The sequence below is a fragment of the Nyctereutes procyonoides genome, unplaced genomic scaffold (genome assembly GCF_905146905.1).
Source record: "Nyctereutes procyonoides isolate TBG_1078 unplaced genomic scaffold, NYPRO_anot_genome, whole genome shotgun sequence".
NCBI classification, from domain to species: domain Eukaryota; kingdom Metazoa; phylum Chordata; class Mammalia; order Carnivora; family Canidae; genus Nyctereutes; species Nyctereutes procyonoides.
In genome coordinates this window covers 19,150,058-19,162,694 of record NW_026575160.1, presented here as the reverse complement: position 1 = coordinate 19,162,694, position 12,637 = coordinate 19,150,058, and the positions used below count along the sequence as shown (strand labels likewise).

Here is a 12,637-nt window from a genome sequence, read left to right as displayed (position 1 = left end):
TTATTCTGATTTATAACATATATCTAAGACACATAACTAATGATATAAAGCTTGAGTGGCCATACACCTAGAAAACAAAATAAAAGTAGAAGTGTATTTACTAGCTCATATCATAAACTAGGTCACTCTTTGAACATCAGCTTGGGTTACTTGATCTTACCTCTTAATGAATTCAGAGCAGAATATAATAGAGCAAACATTTCCTTGTAAGTTATAATTTATTTATTAGAGTGGTAGATTGAGAGGAAAAAATGCTCACTCTATGACAGAATAAGACCACGGGGTAACATATTTTCTAATAATGTCCATTATTTGATTAGGGAACAATTAAGATCATAAAATCACTAATTCAACCAATGAATAGATTCATTGTGCTTTTAGTTAACTTATTTGAAATTTTTTTATTAAGAAAAACTAAGCCACTTCTAAGTAACTGGATGATTATAATATACTAGGTATCAGCATAATTAAGAGTTGGGAGATACATATTCTATATACAACTTCATAGAAAACCATATATGAACTCTCATCCACCTTTTCAATCCAGAAGGCAGGATAGCAATGCTTGTCTTATCTATAAAAGGCCTCACTCTAATATAAATTATATTATTTTTTGCACAAAGATGTGTGGTTTCATAATAATGACAAAATAAAACACTAAGCCAGACTTATTGCTCTAGTAGAATCTTAAAACCAGGAAATGGATTTTTACATTTTGCTGTCCACAGATCTAGAAGAGAAACCAAGATCTCCTGTTTCCTGCTCTTTTCAACCCACGTTTAAATACCTAGATACTTCAAGGACAGCAGTCCTTTGGGTTAATAAAATTACAGCCAGAGAGAAACAGCTACACAAAGACACTATGGCACCATAGCCACATAAATCATTGGGTTAGTGTTTTCCAATGGGATGAATATGATATTCTCAGGAATATCCAGAGAAGGAAAAAACAGTAAGACGGGGAAAATGAAGCTGGAAAGAGACACCTAGTTAAGAGGAAAAAGCACTCTGAGTTACCAATAGGGAAATATACATTACAATATAGTGCTATTACACAGGGTCTTTTCCTACAAGATCAAAAGTTGCTAAAGAACAGAAAGGGAATTCCTCGTTCCAAATAGCTTATGTTTAAGAGCACCTAGAAAAAATTATATAAGTTGCCCAAAGGAAAATAAGAATCATTTCCAAGGCAAGAAAATGTGTGTACATTTGTCAGCTAACTAAGCAAAAATGTTCCACTCAGACTACACCCTTCAGGTAGAGTGAGAAATGGTGTGTGCTGAATGGCCAATGTTTTAAACAGTGCCTCTACTATGTGACTCAGCTGAGTGAATGTTTCTTTCATATATATTAATTTTTTTAAGTATGCCCAACTTACTATATTATGGCAATGTTAACGTGATTTTTATCACAGCTTGGGTTGGCTCTTTATACCAAGATTAATCTTTGAAAACTTAGGACAAGTACTTACTATATTATGCTCTGATACCTAAATATCGAAGTCACTTCCTAAGTAAAATTATATGACATGAACTCAAAATACAGTAAAAACCAGTGAATTTGATCACTTGCCAAAATTGATCAACTTCTGGTTCAGAGATAAACTTAATAATTTTTGCCCAAACTGCAGCCAGTGATACATAATCAATTATAATCTAAACAAACGTTTACAGAAAACTAAACAAGGAGACAGGGCAACATGACCAAGGACAGTACCTCATTCATCCTTGTTTCTCACCTCTGTTCATTTATAAAACAAAAATATATGAAGCACTCATTATGTGACAGGCACTAAAGATATGGCAGTGGACAAGACAAATTCTATTATTATTCCCGTTTTACAGATAAGAAAAATCAAGACAAGAAAATAAAATATCTTGCCCTGGGCCACACAGAGAGAAATGAGGGAAAAATAATTCCTGGCCCAACTGTTTACTGTTAGATAACACACACAAACACCTCCCCTCCCCGTACCTCCCTGCAATACAACCACCATAATGTATTAAAGGCTATAGATTAGCACACCCTGAGCTAGGCCTTTCATAGACATTATCTCATTTAACCTTCAACAAAAATCTCATGGTGTCAGTATTATTCACCTAGACTATGGTTATCTCAATATTCTGATACTGAAAAAGGTTTTCTTTAAAAAAAAATGTAGACTCAGAATAATGAGGAAAACTTCTACTGTTGCCCCTTCCTCTTCTTTTTGTAGACCAAAGTCCTGCCTAAGGGATTCCTTACTAAGAGATTGGAAATGTTTTCTCTGGAAAGTAATAAAGAGTAAAAGTTGTTCTCCTCCCTGAAGTTTCTACCTGGGGACCAAAAATTTAAAACAATACACATATTGATCCCAAATCAGAATCCACCACTATCATGAACCCTTCTAAAGTCTGCAAATACAACTGATGAATTCTTGAACATTACATCAGAAACTAAATATATACTATATGTTGGCTAACTGAAGTAAAATGAAATAAATAAATAAATAAACAAACAAAGTCAGTGAATATACCTACAGACACTGAATCAACATTAGGAGAAACCATGGCAGAAACTTTCAAATCATCTTCTCTCTCAGTCACGGGCCAAATACCTATAATTTAAAAAGAAAAACAATGTTTAATCATAAGTAAACCTGCTGTATATAATTGTTGTTTTTTTTTAAAAAAAAAAAAAAAAAAAAAGGTCGGGATCCCTGGGTGGTGCAGCGGTTTAGCGCCTGCCTTTGGTCCAGGGCGCAATCCTGGAGACCCAGGATTGAATCCCACGTGAGGCTCCCGGTGCATGGAGCCTGCTTCTCCCTCTGCCTATGTCTCTGCCTCTCTCTCTCTCTCTCTCTCTCTCTCTCTCTCTCTGTGTGTGTGTGTGTGTGTGACTATCATAAATAAATAAAAAAAATTTTTTTAAATTAAAAAAAAATAAAAAATTAAAAATAAAAAAGGTCTTTCTATACCATATATCAAAAAACAACCCCATACTCACAACTTGAAAAAAAAATGCATTTCAGAATTAGAACCTAATGATAATTTTTCCCCCACTACAATATTTTAAAGAAAAATTATTTTTCTCCAAAGATATTATCTAAGATGTGTCTCAGTGACTGAGGAGTGTTGGGAACTTCAATCCCCTCTCCTTAACACTATAGGTAGGAGCCCAAACTATACCTTTTTGAAGGTAAGTTGATCAGAACTATCAAAATATAAAATACACATATTCTATGATCTAACAAGTTCTACTCCTTAGCATTTATCCAATACTCACAGACATGCCCAAAGATCTTCTCTGCTGCTGGTAGTGATTTAAACAAAACCAAAAAAAACCTAAGTCTCTCTATTAATAGGGAAATGGCTGACTAGATTATGGTGTATCCACACTGTGCAATGATCCAAAGACCAAAGCTATAAGAGTGCTATACAACTTTATACAATGATATAAAAAGAACTCCAAGATGTGCCTATTAGTTACAAAAAAAGAAGTAGTACAATGCATCTAATATGCACATATTTGTGTAAAAATAACTAAATAAACATTAAATTTTTTTAAAGAATACACACTCTTGATAAAGGTTACCTGGAAATAATCTAGTGGAACTAAGATCTGGGGGTTTTACCTTTTGGTACTCTTAGAATTATTTTTACCATATTCATGTTATTTTCACAACTTAAAATTTCACAATTTAAAAATGTTTATAGTGCATAATGAGATATGAACAAGTGACACAGATCCTACATAAACAAGAAACAAATAATATGTATGCATATGAGTGACAGACTATTGGCTGCTCATCTAACATCCACTTTCCCCTCCTCCTCCTTTGTGGCAGGGCTATAATTCTGCTGAGGCATTTGCCTTCATCTCAGAATCATTGGATTGGTCAGATCCAATCATGGTGATTTCATTCCCCTGGCCATTTGCTGTTTTAGGCATGAGCGTGAGGCTTAATCCTGGCAGACGTGAGGTGAGGGAAGTTGGGAGTGGGGGGTGCTGGCACATGCCTCTGGGAAAGCTGTTTCCCCATAATAAAAAGGGAGACTTAGGAGAAATCTCTCTTTTCTTCCCTGGAAATCATATGTGCAAATACCTGGAACTGCTGAAATTACCCTGTGACCCTGAGAGGAAACATCCCTCACACACCAAGGATGGCTGACTGAAAACATGGAAAGTTCTTGGATGATGCCACAGGAATCTGCCATTTCAGGAAGAGAATTGCCTACAATTGCCATCAGGGATTCCCACCAGGATGGCAATATTCAGTGTAGGAATTTTCATAACTTGCTGAGTGACAGTACAAAAGCCTGCCCATTGCTTACCCAATAACCATTCTTTAGTTCTTTACTAAAAGAAGCTCAATTTTATTCTAAGCAACAAAGTACTCCGCTAAAACACTAATTTTCCCAGCGTCTTTTGTAAGCTTGGAGTGGCCAGTGAGATGTGAGAAGCTGCTCAGGGTGTGGCTTCCAGGAAAGATCCTTAAGGGGGCTGACTCAGCTGCAGATGTGAGGGCAGGAGTTCCAGAAGCCATCCTGGACCAATCCTGGGAGAGAAAGAATTGAGAGTCCCTGATGACAGTAAAACTGCCAAACCAACCGTGGTCTGCCCATTGCTGGACTTCTTTTTCATGAGAAAGAAATAAACATCTGCCTTGTTGAAGCCACCTTATTTGGGTACTGTGTTATGTGCAGCCAGACATAGCTCTAAACAACACATCTTCTAACAAGGTCACCAAGTACAAATGCTTCTAGTACTCAATGGTAAAGGCAACTTAGTTATCCTAGACATATTTCCAATAGGGTACAGACTTTCACTGATATCCCTCTTTCTTACTGTTCTCTTTCCTTTCCGGAAGACACAACTGTTGAGGCTATCTCAAAATCGTACCCATTCCTTCACACTCCAGGTAGAGAACATGATCAACTAGCTAACTCGTAAGGAAATCCTGCCTTTGAACATGCCTACCGACAGACATTGCTGACTACTGGTAACAGAAACGTTCAGTAGGATTCACACTAATGAGTTGAATATGAAAAGCTTTAAAACCCATGAGCCATACAGAAATTATTACTATAATTTCATGCTTACAACATACATTCCTCATATAAGTTACACACATAAAATCAGCTTCAAAAACACTTTTATTACAGTAGATAATATACACCATGTGTACAAAAAATATACTCTTTAAATTGGCTTTAAATTTTGCTGAAGCTCTTGCTTTGAAGAAATAAAAAAGTTCTAAGTGCTGAAAATAATCCATAAGACTGTGAACTTATTTTTGTAAGTCACTATACTAAAATAAGTGGCATTTAAATTAATAATGAGGTCATCAAAAAGTTCAGAGTTTTAACTTCTCATAATCTTCTGTAATGAAATGATTTGGTGCCTTTATATAATTACAGGTATCTTAATAAACAAATATACCAAAGTTTTATAAGGGTACAGAATACTAAATTTTTTCAATATCTAGTAATAAAATATTTTAAAACTCTATCTTTCTTACAAGTTTCTCTTTGTTTTTGTTTTTTTCTGTTTTTTTGTTTGTTTGTTTGTTTGTTTGTTTTGGTTGTGTGCATGTGGGTGTGTGGTTTTGTTTTTGTTGGTTTTTTTTTTTTTAGGACCAAAACCAAATGATGATGGCAAAAAAGTGGCAGAGAACTTCAAATATTAACTAAAATTTGAGGTTATGTAAATAATAAATTTTGCACCCAAGTCTGTCGGCATATCCTACCTTAATTAGAAGTTATTTCAAAATACACAGAAGGATCAAGGTAATGACAACTTTAAAATAGCCCAATCTGTCTTACTCAAGGGCATCATCACTACGGCCACCAAAAAAACCCTTTTAGCTGTGAGGGATTTTTCTGAGAAATCTTTTACACAATTGAGTGTTAATCAAAATATCATTAGCACATTGTTTATGGAAAGAGCAAAATCTCAAAACACAAAATCTAAAGCAAAAAGCCACATTAAATTTATTTAATGAACTCTGGAAATTTCATGTTTCATATGTAGCCACTCTTCTCCAATTATATTTTTAAATGACAAAAAGAGACTCATAATTCCATTAATCCCCAAAATAGTATCAAAAAGGGAAAATTTGTATATTGCAATGTGACACATCCAATTTTAACCATTCTCCATTTGACGGGGAGGGGGGTGATAGGGGATGGTGTGCTGATAACAAATAGGTTTTTTGTAATTGGAGGTACCTAAAAGACCTAAGTTTTACTGGTTTACTTTTAAAACTGTAAGAGAACATGTGAGGCCAAGGCATAATAATTTTACTTCAATAATCATATTTTTAAAATATATTATCTAAATTCCTCTGAATCTGTCTTGGTAATGGAGAAATATATAAATCTAGAAAAGCGATTGGATCAGGATTAAGATTGGCTCTGGTGTTTTGGTTGGCTTTTGATGCTCTGCTTCTTTTATTATTCCTACTTGTTTTAACATTTCTCTTATGTGAAAATAGTCCGTATTTTTTCTCATTAAAAAAATACTTTTACCTGACTCTGAGAATAAAACTTAAAATAATGTTTTTCACATGTCCAATTCAAACTGCAAGATTGGTGTTTTATTTCTCCTTTTAATTTATAATAAAATTATACCCTTGTGAGTCCCAAAGAAAGATAATATTGAGTTGCTCAAAACTCAGAAACTGAAAATATCGTCAGCCTCTAAGTCACTAGAAATCAACAAATTGCAGGCTATACTCCATTTGGATAGCTAACTGCATATCTAAATTATATTACTAAGCTGCAAATGACCACATTTTTAGTAACAAAGTGCACTGCCTTGGTTTCTTTTAAAAGAAGCAACTAAAATGTTTTCAGGGATATTAGAAGTTAACAAATGACGACGGCTCTAAAGTTTAATGCTCTTCTCAAGTCCTGATACCAATACGCAAAGAATTACTTTGTTCCTTTCTTAGAGTTTAAAGAAAAAAAATTAGATAGCTCTGTCCCTGAAACACACTAACAAAAGCAAATATCTTAAACAGAACATTTTTTGCAGAACTTATAAAATACAAATTAAGGACAAAGACCTTGTATGCTAAAGAGCAACACTGTTTCTACAAGTATGATTTTAATTAAAACTGAAGGAGAAAAATAATACATTCAAAATATTATATACATACAAAATAAAATGAACTTTACAATGAATACCATAATCAAATCATAAAAAGTTACAAGTGAGATACCTTGTGATTTATTAACATCTTTGATGATTTTCTGAAGTTCTTTCAATTCTATATCAAGTTCATCATAGTGTAGTTCTCTAGATTCAACTTTTGGAGCTTGGAACAAAGAAGGGTCTGTCCCCAGGTATGAACACTGCAAGTGACCATCATCACTCAGAGTGACTATCACTCCCTTTAAATCACTACAATAAGAAAATGAGACATAATTCAAATTTTTAGATTTAGAGTTGACCAACAATATTTTTATTCAATTCAGTTTCAACATGCCGTTAAGAAAAGGACCATATAACTATTTATAAAGTTTTACATCAAAGACTCAATTCAAATGTTTCAAACATGATTTATACTTATATAAGCACTCCCAATGTTAGGATTCATTAGGGGAAGAAAAAAAAAAACTTAACAATTATTATAATAGCTGTCACTTTGGGGACCTAACTATATGATAAATCATGCTCCAAAAGCTTTTCAAGTACTGCATCATTTAATCTTCACTCCAGCTCCCACTTGGCAGATTCATAATAAGCATGTGAACACTTGTGGAGCTACCATGGATCAAGAGCTGAGCCACAGGCTGGCTAAAGACCATGGCTGAGACACAGGAGCAAAGACAGGACAATTCGGGGAATGGTGGAAAAATGTTAGCAAAGTAAGCCCTGAAAGACCTTGGAACTAACTCCCTGCTCTTTTCCTTTTCTTGTCTCTACCCTGGGGACTTGTGTTTGAGCTCTTTCCCTAAGGCCCCCCACCATGACTTCCTTCACACACCCTCCTACTGCAGCAGCCATGGTCATTCTTGCTCTTCATTTGGGGGGAAAAGTATCCCATTCCCTCATTTCGTAGCTCTCTCTCCATCACTCTTCGAATCCTGATTATCCCTTTTCCTCTCACTTTTTCACTCTTCCTTCTCCCTTAGGCTCCTTTATCTTTTTTTTTACCCTAGAAACTAGCCCTATTATATAAATTATAGATTAAACTTAGCATACCATTTTTAAAAGTTGTAAGTTTTCCGGAACTTGCTATAAAGAGTTGAGATGAACATTATTTGCTTCCTCCTTAGCTTACTCAGAAGAAAAAAGAAGTCAACATTGTCATAAGTCATTTTGAGCTGATACATAATGAATTTATTTTTCATTTGTTTTTAATGGCCTTTGATTTTTAAAAAAAGGGTTTCTAGCCCCATTCTAAAGATTAAATATTAATCAAAACTTATAGAAAATTTGAGAGAAAAAACTTGAAAATGTTGCTATTCATCTAAAAAAAAAAAAAAAACAAGATATAAGGTACATAAGAGTCTAGGTCTTATCAGAATGAGTAAGAAATTTTAAAACTCCCCAACTTTGAGTCATGGCAAGTGGTCAGCTCATTAATCTAAAAGCTTAACTTGGATGAGAGTAGATACTAACTAACATTGTTCAATCTCTCTCCTATAAGGTGGTCCCCAGCATCTACTTTACCAACCTGCCTTCAACACAAGATTCCTTTTTTTTCTTTTTTTGGAAATTTAGATTTATTTATTTATGTATGATAGACACACACACAGAGAGAGAGAGAGAGAGAGAGAGAGAGAGAGAGAGAGAGAGAGAGGGGCAGAGACAGGAGGAGGGAGAAGCGGGCTCCATGCCGGGAGCCTGATGGGGGACTCGATCCCGGGACTCCAGGACCGCGCCCTGGGCCAAAGGCAGGCGCCAAACTGCTGAGCCACCCAGGGATCCCCTTTTTTTTGGAAATTTAGATACTATGTATGTATATCCAGTCCTTACATTTGACTTAGCAAGAAGAGCTTTAATTTTACTTCTATTTCTTCAGGTTCTTGGTGCATATAATTTTTTTAAAGTTTTTATTTAAATTCCAGTCAGTTAACATGCATTGTAAATCTAGTTTCAAGTGTACACTATAGTGATTCAATACTTCCATACAACACCCAGTACTCATCTCAGCAGGTACACTCCTTAATCCCCACCACCTATTTACCCACCTTCCCTCTGGACAAAACATTCCTATACACATTTTCTCCAGGACTTACTTTGGCCTGGTCAATGCCACATAACTCTCTGGTATGACTTCAGAGAAACAAAAAATAAACTGATATTACTAATTCAACAGCTAAAAATCTGGGCTAGGAATCAAGGACCTTGGGTTCTAACTCTGATTCTGCCCCTATATAGCAGAGTCAACTTAGAGAAGTCTTTCTAAATGTTATCTCTAAAATGAGAAAGTGAAACAAATGATCTTCTAAGCTTTTTAAGTTCTATTAATTGGTTCTGTTAATCTACTTTAGAAAATAAATACTCCCAAAATAAAATTATTTTCCTAAAATAAAGCATGAAAAGCAACCCCATTGTACCTCTGGGCTTTACCCTTTCTATGCAGTCTGCTAAAGCCACCTAGTGGCCACAGAAATCCTAACTTCCAGCTCTGACAAGTCCATTCCAACAGGGCAAGCCCTCTCCACTCTGAGTTGTGACTGGTCTGTTCCCCATTCCACCCAACCCCACTAAGGTCTGGAAACCCAATAAGCACTCAGAAAACTCTAGAACACTAAAGACAAGATCTCTGGCTGGCTTCTGAGAGAATGTGGAGATCATCAGGTTTTTTTTTAATCCAAAAAGTAGTTCCATTTTTATCTTCACCCTTTGAGTGGTCCATAGTATACGAAACCTAGTGTGATCCAGTATCACTCAGTATTCAAATTTATTTGGTCTATGAGTTGGATAACTTATTACTGAATCAGTTTTGTTCCACTGTTTTAGTCAGCAAATGGAAACAATTTAGACACAAGAGATTTATCTAAAAATGTATCTAAACCTATTAAGTTTAAGAAAGAGTTTGAATAGTAGTATTCTTCACATATACATGTATTTCTTCAGATTCTAAAATAATTTAAAAAATAAAAAATAAATTCATTACCAGTGCTCGACCTGTCCAAATACAGAAGGAAAGAAACAGGGTCTTCCCTCACTGGGAGAATTCAAGAAAAGTCACCAGAATGTCTTAACAATAAATTACAAAACTTCAAGCACTTTATTTTTTTTCTTCAGTGTCATCAGAATTACTGCATGCAATTTGACAAAATCACATTAACTTACATTTCAGTTGATTTCATTTAAGATTGCAGTTTATTCCACAGGAACACTATAATAAGCTGTAAAAATTCTAAAATAAATGAGTGGAATTTCTCTCTAAAACATCTATGATGGGACAGGCACTCTAGGCCTAGAGCACTAGATAATAAATAATATCATCACTTGGTATCTTAATTCAAAGAACAAATTTTAAAATATATATATCGTTCCTAAAGCTAAGCCAAATGTAAGTTTGAAGAGAAAAGAAAAAAAATCAAAGTTTTTAAAAATATTTCTAAAGAACATTTTATTTAACAATACTATCCCTTTAAGTTAATGTGTAAACTTCTGTGGATGATAGAATTTTAGGCTGAAAGAAGCCATCAAGTAAATGAAGTACTGAGTACATTATTATATCTTTAGAAGTTAACATTGCCAAAATTAAGGTATCCAGATTATTACTGGTCCTTGAAGCATATCAGCTAACCCAAGGTACAAGAATAATGTATTTTATAAAGTACCAAGGTCAAAGATGTTATATTACCTAGGACACATAATAATTTTGTGTATTTAGCAATGGGGCATGAAAATAAACAACAGAGTTTTGCTCAGGAATCTGAAAGTAATTGTTTCATCACTCAGTAAACAGATCCCTGCCTTAACAATACACTCAAACAAAATTCCAGATGGATTTTAAAGTTAAATTTTAAAATATGAAACTACAAAAATATTTATCTGCCCTTGGGATAGAGAGACCTTTTGCTGGAAGAAAGCAATGGAGGAAACTACAAAGGAAAGGATCACTAAATTAAACAAAAGAAAATTTTAAACTTGTTATATGCTTTAAAAAACATGATAAAAAAGAACAAAAGACAAACTGGGAAAACACTAGCAGTCAATATAGAGTATATAATTTAAGTTGAGCAATATGAAGTTGTGAATATTTAACTGTTTTTGACCTATAAAATCCATCTTGTTTCATCTAATATGTAAAGAACTCTTATAAATTAAAAAAACTCTTAAAAATCAATGAAAATGAGACTATATACCAAAAGGCAAAGGTAAAAGGAAATGTAAAATTCACAGTTAAAATAAGTCAACTGATAGATTTTTTTAATTTTTCAAAATCAAAGAAATATATATTTTTAAAAAGCTGTATTTGATTATTTAATACCTTAAACAAAAAAATGTATTTAATAATCAATCCTCAAGTACATGGAGATAAAAACTCTCGTAGACTTTCAATGGAAATGTAAATTTGTTAAAGATGCTATCAGTGATCATTTTACAAATATTTATCAAAAGCCTTAAAAATATTTGTTGCCTTTTATACAATAATCAACGTCCACAGTTATTAAGGAAATTTAGAAAAAAACAAAATGGTAAGAAAAAGAGGAAATTTTTTAAATCATGGTGTATCTGTAATAGGTTAGAAGCCATCAACAACTATGTTTTACAAATATCTGCTTCCAGAAAAAACTAGCTACATATATATAGTGTAAAAACAAAACATAATGCTGCATATATATTTATTTTAATAAATAAATTTTGTAACTCTATTTTATTTTTAAGAACAAAAATGTATGTTCCATATTCTATCCCCAGAGACTAAATTTGAATCTGCAATTTAAAAGTTAAAAAATCAGGGTCACCTGACAGGATGAGCACTGGGTGTTATGCTATATGTTGGCAAATTGAACTCAAATAAATAAATAAATAAATAAAAAGTTAAAAAAATCTGTGGAATTAAAACGTTTATCCAGTTCTCTATTTTCTGACAAGGCCAATCTATAAAACATGTAACTTGAAAGTATTTGACATAGAGCTCACAGAAAATTGAAAATGAACAGTTACAATAAAAGAAATGAATGAAAGTTTTAAAAACAAATGAAAAAAACATGCACTGACTATAATGGTCTCCCATCCAACTGCATTTTATGCAAAAGAGAAATATTTTAAGTTACCAAATTGTCAAAGCCTGGTGTTTATTAACAAATATAGATATCAAAGAAATCTTAAAAATTAAATACTTTTTATTTCACTCAAGTTTTACTCTGCCTCAGGAAGGGGCATACAATTTAAAGGCATTTCCCTTTTGGTATGACAGACTAACTCAGTATGGGCAGCCCTTTCTCAGCTCCAACAGGTTGGACTTGGTCATTTGAACATATTTTGAGTCACTTCATCATCATTCATTTAAAACATGTTTATTTAGCATCTGCTATGCAACAGAAGCTAGAAAGGCAAATAAGACAAGGTACTTCCCCCATAAAAAACTCTGGCCTAACTGTAAATGAAATTTACAGCTGCTCTGACACAGTAGGAAGAGAATGCTATTACTATGAGTGAGGAAGTAAAACAAAGAAGG

At 33.7% G+C, this 12,637-nt stretch overlaps 1 protein-coding gene across 4 annotated transcripts in view; it reads right to left on the bottom strand.

Moving 5' to 3' along the window:
• Nucleotides 1–12,637, bottom strand: part of BBS9 (Bardet-Biedl syndrome 9) — a 430,791-nt gene that overhangs the window by 248,163 nt on the left and 169,991 nt on the right. For all 4 annotated transcript variants that reach the window (XM_055314823.1, XM_055314824.1, XM_055314825.1 and 1 more), the window contains 2 exons: nucleotides 7,205–7,386; nucleotides 2,520–2,596 (listed from right to left, as the gene is read on the bottom strand). In XM_055314823.1, the coding sequence (XP_055170798.1) occupies nucleotides 2,520–2,596; nucleotides 7,205–7,386 (259 nt within the window). The remainder of the gene's footprint in view (nucleotides 1–2,519; nucleotides 2,597–7,204; nucleotides 7,387–12,637) is intronic.